This window comes from Bombina bombina, chromosome 3 (assembly GCF_027579735.1).
Source record: "Bombina bombina isolate aBomBom1 chromosome 3, aBomBom1.pri, whole genome shotgun sequence".
In the NCBI taxonomy this organism is placed as follows: domain Eukaryota; kingdom Metazoa; phylum Chordata; class Amphibia; order Anura; family Bombinatoridae; genus Bombina; species Bombina bombina.
In genome coordinates, this window is record NC_069501.1 from 701,625,775 (window position 1) to 701,633,566 (window position 7,792).

A 7,792-nucleotide genomic window follows, 5' to 3' on the forward strand; every position below is an offset into this window, starting at 1 on the left:
TGAAAACTACTAGGCAGAAGTTTGTTAAATGCAAGTAAAGTGAAAGATACGGTAACATTGAACAATATACTCTAGATTTAGAACAATGTATACTAAAAATAACCATAATACCAAAGTACAATACCCTGTTAGATTAACAGAAGAACATAGTAAATGACAAGGTTCATTTGCTCCAAAAAACTCTGCTAATAAGTCATCCAATTTTATGTATTTCATCCATTCTACAGACTTATGGATTACATAAATTTTAGATGAATTAAATAGAAAAAGCAGAAAAAAGGTTACAAAGAAGAGCTTAAAGGTTATGTTAGTCCTATTGTATATAGGAACTTGTGATTATGAATAAAAATGGGTGTATAGATTCATAAATAAGATGTTAGATTATGGATACAGGTGCAATTCGTGCACTTAATCAAGAGATCCTGTGCTGCAGGAGAGGGAGATGTAAGGAATGACCACTTATTTCCAAAAATTTATCAGGTCGTATTCTGAATTCAGCCCCAAGGGTACTCTAGTTTGAAGCTTAAAAATCCAATACATCTCCCTCTTCTGCAGCAAACGATCCCGATCGCCCCCTCGTGGTGGGCATAACACCCTTTCTATTGCCTGCCATCTTCAGCTACTGATGTCTTTGTTATGACAACGCGCAAAGTGTTTAACAAGTGGTGTACTTGCTTCACCTGCTTGAATTGTGGATAGATGGTTACGAATGCGAACCTTTACCTCATTGGTAGTTAAACCTACATATTGTAGGTGACAAAGTATACAGGTAAGAAGATACACCACATAGGTTGAGGTTCACTTCAAACAGCTGTTAATTGGAAATGTGTCACCCGTAACCTCTGATCTGAAAATGTTAGACACCATGATATACTCACAGACTCAACATTTCTGCCTACATTTGAATAGGCCTTTATGTATTAGCCAAGAACTGGTCGGTCTATTGGTATCAGGTAGTGATGATGGTGACAAAACGTTTGCCAAAGTTTTGGCTCTCCGGTACGAACACCTAAGGCCAGTTCTGACACAGTCCTCAAGTTTGTCATCCGCTGAAAGGAAATTGAAATGTTTCTTAACAATCTTACATATTTCAGTGTACTGTGTACTGAAATCTGTTACAAAAGTAACACCATGATGTGTATCAGAAACTGTTTCTCTAAGGGGTCCCTGTATAAGGGTATCTCTGTCAAGTTTTGAGACCTGTTCCCTATCCTTGAGGACAACTTGACTTGAATAGCCACGCTTTTTCAGCCGGTTACCTAGTTCAAGTGATTGTTCACAGAAGGTATCATTGCGGGTACAATTTCACCTAACCCTGACAAACTGTCCCTTTGCTACTGCAAACGGTACATGTCGAGGGTGGCAACTGCTAGCGTGTAACAGTGCATTACCTGCTGTCGGTTTCCGATAGATACTGCAGATAATTTTTCCTTGTTTAGTGCCTTCCAAAGTGATATCCAAAAAATTGATGGTGTTATCACTTAAAACAGAGGTGAATTGTATACCAACTGTGTTGGTGTTTAAGGCATCAACAAAGTCTGAGAATGCTGCGCTCCCACCCTCCCAGATGAGGAGAAGATCATCAATATAGCATCCATAATAATGGATCTGATGTCTATGGGAGTTCCTATCACCATAGATGTGGGACAGCTCCCACCAACCCATAAATAGGTTGGCATAGGAGGGGGCAAACTTTGCCCCCATAGCTGTCCCACACCCCTGAAGATAGAACTCCCCCTCAAATTTGAAGTAATTGTGGGTAAGCAGGAAGCGCAGCACTCTCAGAATGTAATCTTGAAAGTTCGAATTGAATTCCTAAGGAAAAAAGAAATTGCTTGTAAGCCTTCCTCATGGGGGATGGAGGAATACAAAGCAACCACATCAATTGTGGCCCATCTGAAAGTACCAAAGTTCCATTCCTTTGATTCAAGTATCTTTATGACATCTTTCGTGTCACCAAGATAGCTGTTTAGGGATTGTACAAATGGTTGGAGGATTCCATCCATCCATTGGGATACATGTTCAGTTAATGAGCCAATCCCACTCACAATGGGGCGTCCCTTTACTTCAGTGAGGGACTTGTGTATTTTAGGAAGATGGTGGAAGATGGGCACTACTGGGTGATCAACACATAGATAGTCAAAGGTGTCAGAATCAAAGTGCCCATCCTCCAAACCATTGTCCAAAATGCTCCATAGTTCTCGTTTGTATAGAGAAGTGGGGTCAGCAGGCAAGGGGGTACAATTGTCTGGGTTACTTAATTGGCGAAAAGCTTCTTGTACATAGGTGTCTCTATCAAGAACCACAATCGAACCTCCCTTGTCTGCTGAGCGCATGACAATGTCTTTGTTACTCTTAAGCTCATCAAGGGCCAACTGTTGTTTCTTAGTAAGATTAGATGGTATCTTATTATCAACAGCTTTCAAAGCTAATAGGTCACGTTCGACCCTCTTGAAAAAAGTTTCAAGTACTTGGCCCCTAATATGAATAGGGTAGAAGTTGGAAGGGTTCTTGAAAGTGCCATGGGAATTAATGTTATCACGCTTAGTGTTCAAGTCGCCCTCTCGCATTAGTTGTTCCAAAGTGAGGGTATCACATATATCATTGAATGTTTGTGTATGTGTGTTCCCTTTCAAATGATGTTGCTAGTTGAGGGGTATCACCCCTTGCAACAGGTAAATCACTGTCACCACAATAAAATGTGATGTTTCTAATTAATTTATTAACATCCAATAATGTTTTGAAAATATCAAAATTGTTAGCAGGGGAGAAATTCAAACCCAAGCTCAATACAGACAATTGTGCTGATGTAAGTACATAACTGGATAGGTTAACAACATTGTCAATTACTTGTATTTGTGTTGTCCCCTGTTCCCTCAGTTGCCCCTCAACTGGTAGCGATCCTGGCCCTGTGTTCCTAGTCCTATCCCTGTTTTCTGAGGAGGAAGACAAAAAACCTGAGCCAAATTTAATTGATCCTCATGAGAGGCATTAGTGCCTTGTATCTGTGTACTTACAGTATCACTGACATAAATGTATTTGGAATTGGCAGAGGTGGAGCCCTGGTTAAAGGTTTTAGGTTTAGCCACCTGTCCCTGTAGTGTGTCCTGCAACTTAGGTTGTGTTTGTGTAAATATAGTTGTAGGTTTAAGGATACCCTTAAGGGGTTCCTCACCACCTGAAGCCCCATTATCCTCTCCAGATTCAAATTCACTATCAGAATAGGTAACTGTTTTCTGATTGGGCTTTAGATTCTGTTCACCTTTATGTGTGTTTCTATTACTTGATGTCTGGTTATGTCGCCTATTTCTAGATCTGCTTCTTCCACGTCTGTTATTAGACCTATCAGAATGTTTCCAGATATATACACAATTATTAGTGTAGTCTGATTGATCTCTGATAAACTTGGTGTGTTTGATTTCTAATACATTTTGTTTTGCTTCAGCTACACCACTTTTCAGTATTACATCAAATCTTGGAAAATTGATATCAGTAAGCCTATTATTCACTTCAGCTTGTAAAAGACCAATTTCCTCTCTAACATTGGTTAACAAATGCAATTTGTAAGAATTCAACAACAACATTAAATGAATAGAACAATCTGAGAGTATATCATTCCAAGAATTAATTAAATCTGTATCAATAACATCAAAAGTAGGAAATTTGTTGATGCGTAGGCCACGTGGAATTATTTTCAATTTAGCATAAGTATCAAGAGTCCAAATGTCCCATTGCAATTTATGTTCCTTAATTAAAAGTTTCTCCATTTCCTCAAAAAGGCTGGGAAGTGAGTAGTTAACTTTATCAGTGGAAAAGACTTTGGTTATATCCGTATCAATACTGTCTCTTGCTGAAAGAGGCATCAATGAAAAGAACTGTGAAGCTTCCATGATAAGAATTGGTAAGTTCCTTTAAAGGTAAGCTTAAGCAAAAACTGTGAAAAGGTATTAACAGGCAAATACCCAAAAAATATTATCAAAGAAAGGGATCACAGTAAGAGCTAAAACAACCTTAATGTGCAAGTGCCAATTAGATAGACACAATGAAGTAATGTCCCAAGTTGAACAGAGTTTACAGTTTTAGTAAATTGCTAATCAACTGTAAAGTTAATCAATGTGTGTGTTGTCACTCCGTCACGCCAGCATATTAAAACAAATGTACCACATATTATATATTAAGCATGTTGCGGAGACCAGCAGTAGTTGTAAACAGTTAATGTGCCTAATATCCCGGTCAAGTATAATGCCTTCCTGAGTGCGGTAATATTATGCTCAAAGTACGGTCAAAGAATGACTGACTCACCCATCCAGGCAACTTTAGATCCGGTATGGATATATTCTGGGCACAAAGCAAAGGAGATGAGCTGTCCCCAACAAGAGCTGTTATTAACTTTTTATAACTTAAGTCTAGATAGGGCATCAATGTTTATAGGCATATACAGGGTTAAATACCCTTACAGCATATCTTGTTAATCAATTAGGTTTTTTTGGGGGTTTTTTTTTAAAAACAAATATTCTTATATAAAATATTTATATATAATAAAAATGGAGGGATCCCTTACTAATGCCAGTAAGAGATTACAGACAGCAGGGGAAAATGTGGAGCCTATTATAGGCCCAGAATAGCCAAAGTCCAAGTGCTTGATGAAGACGACACAGTATCCAGAACATTGTTGACTTTTAAGCTACTAGGATCCCTGCCCCTCTGGGTCCACACTGCCTTCTGTTTCTTCATCATTATAAATGTTCTCGGCCATCTGCCAGACCTGCATGATGTTATCCTCTGATACAGAGCAGATCACCCATGGCTCATTAGGGTTCCAAGAGAAGTCTGAGATCTTTGCTGTATGACCACCATGAATGAACAATAATTCGGGAGGACCATCTTCTGCATCCTCTGGAGACTGTTCTTCTCCAATTTTACTTAAATCCCAGACATTAAGCCTGCGATCAGTACCACTGGAAGCCAAGATGGTTTCATTATGTGGAGACCACTGAACCTGGAAAATCTCATCCTTGTGAGACTCAAATGAATGCAGCTTTAATTTCAAATTGCGCAGGTCCCACAATGCAACTGTCTTGTCTGCTGATCCGGTGGCCAAGATGAATTCACTGTAAGGGTTGAAAGAAAGGCAGTTCACCTCAGCTGTATGAGCATCAACAGAATGGCTGGGCTTTGATGTGTTGTTTGAGCGGGTGTCCCAAATCATTAATTTCTGGTCATCTGCTACTGATCCAAATAGAGACTCATGGAGTAAATGCCACGAGACATCCTCCACTACTGCAGTGTGTCCTGTGAAGATTGTTTTAGCATCCACTACCTTACCCTCCTTGGGCACAGCACTGATGTCCCACAGACAGATAGTATGGTCATCCGAAGCACTGAGCAGGTTACCACTAAGGTTCGGGTTCCAAGATAATCCGTAACCCTCTTTCTGATGGCCTCGAAGCCGCAGATCTGGGTTACACTCCCCTGACGGATCTGGTTTAGATGGGTGTTTTGTGTAGTCAAATACAAGAACATCACTAGAGGGAGTCTTTGTAGCAATGATGCAGGGGTTCTGTGGCATGTAGCGTGCTCTATTCACCTCACCCTCATGGTTTATTTTGATCTCAATCTCTATTTTTCCACTGACAGAACCAAAACCTCCAAACTCTCCTTTTTCACTGTCGTAGTGAGACGCATCAAATTGTGCATCATCATTTGGAAGTTGCACACTTGCGATCACAAGGTGATTCTGTTCATCTGATGTGTGAGTTCCGAGTACCAATCGGTGGATGCTAAAATCTTTTCCATCAGGTCTGGAGACATCTGGGAGCCACTGAGCTGTCAGACTAGGCCACTCTAAGGCATGTGTCATAACCAAGTCATACAAAAAGGGAGTATTCTTCTTCCAGATTTTGTATTCTTCGTTTATCACCCGCTCCTCAACTGCATCATCAAACGCAGCCTCTTTATCCGCCATGGTGCTGCCTCTCTCGGGTTCCGTATTTTCTTATTTCCCCCGGTGATTAACTACACCCCTCCCCGCGTCTCTAAGTTTACTATAGGGTTCAGCCTTAGGTCCCCGGTATTCTCTGGCCTGCTCCTCCCGCTATTGTTTCCCGCGTCCCCCGTGTCTCTAATCAATTAGGTTTTTTAACCAATAGACTATTCTCATTTACCTTAAATAGGGTGATTGAGTTTTAAACTGCAGCTATGATTATGCCCTGAGTGGCGAAACATGTCAGCAGCAGCCGTTTTTCAAGTATGCAGTGTGAACTTCATATGATCGTGTACAACATGGATTTTTAAAAGAAATAAAATCGAGTTTTGGATATTGGAGAAGTTGTCTGCATTCTTTTTTGCTCCTATCATACCTTCAGGCAGCAGACTACACTTCCCCCATCAAGTTCCTCATGTCCCGCATCCACAGATGATCTACAAGCGATCGGTAGCTCCCACGGAGGTTTGAGCCACATTTGGAAAGTTGCCCAGTCCGGATTGGTTCCAGGAATCACGTGGTGTTTGTCACTCCCCCTGCACACGTAGGACGCCAGAGTTTACCGTCATCGTCGACCGGAGATTCACAGTCAGAGCTTTAGTTTACAGCTCTTGTTTGGGACAGCTCATCTCCTTTGCTTTGTGCCCAGAATATATCCATACCGGATCTAAAGTTGCCTGGATGGGTGAGTCAGTCATTCTTTGACCGTACTTTGAGCATAATATTACCGCACTCAGGAAGGCATTATACTTGACCGGGATATTAGGCACATTAACTGTTTACAACTACTGCTGGTCTCCGCAACATGCTTAATATGTAATATGTGGTACATTTGTTTTAATATGCTGGCGTGACGGAGTGACAACACACACATTGATTAACTTTACAGTTGATTAACTTTACAGTTGATTAGCAATTTACTAAAACTGTAAACTCTGTTCAACTTGGGACATTACTTCATTGTGTCTATCTAATTGGCACTTGCACATTAAGGTTGTTTTAGCTCTTACTGTGATCCCCTTTCTTTGATAATATTTTTTGGGTATTTGCCTGTTAATACCTTTTCACAGTTTTTGCTTAAGCTTACCTTTAAAGGAACTTACCAATTCTTATCATGGAAGCTTCACAGTTCTTTTCATTGATGCCTCTTTCAGCAAGAGACAGTATTGATACGGATATAACCAAAGTCTTTTCCACTGATAAAGTTAACTACTCACTTCCCAGCCTTTTTGAGGAAATGGAGAAACTTTTAATTAAGGAACATGAATTGCAATGGGACATTTGGACTCTTGATACTTATGCTAAATTGAAAATAATTCCACGTGGCCTACGCATCAACAAATTTCCTACTTTTGATGTTATTGATACAGATTTCATTAATTCTTGGAATGATATACTCTCAGATTGTTCTATTCGTTTAATGTTGTTGTTGAATTCTTACAAATTGCATTTGTTAACCAATGTTAGAGAGGAAAGTGGTCTTTTACAAGCTGAAATTAATAATAGGCTTACTGATATCAATTTTCCAAGATTTGATGTAATACTGAAAAGTGGTGTAGCTGAAGCAAAACAAAATGTATTAGAAATCAAACACACCAAGTTTATCAGAGATCAATCAGACTACAGTAATAATTGTGTATATATCTGGAAACGTTCTGATAGGTCTAATAACAGACGTGGAAGAAGCAGATCTAGAAATAGGCGACATAACCAGACATCAAGTAATAGAAACACACATAAAGGTGAACAGAATCTAAAGCCCAATCAGAAAACAGTTACATATTCTGATAGTGAATTTGAATCTGGAGA

The 7,792-nt window shown here is 39.8% G+C and overlaps 1 protein-coding gene across 1 annotated transcript; it reads right to left on the reverse strand.

Moving 5' to 3' along the window:
* Positions 1 to 4,493: 4,493 nt before the first annotated feature.
* LOC128651884 (histone-binding protein RBBP4-B) lies at positions 4,494 to 6,102 on the reverse strand. The gene has a single exon (XM_053704856.1). It carries the CDS (start codon positions 5,963 to 5,965, stop codon positions 4,688 to 4,690), a length of 1,278 nt encoding a protein of 425 aa, XP_053560831.1. The 5' UTR covers positions 5,966 to 6,102; the 3' UTR covers positions 4,494 to 4,687.
* Between the last annotated feature and the right edge of the window lie 1,690 nt (positions 6,103 to 7,792).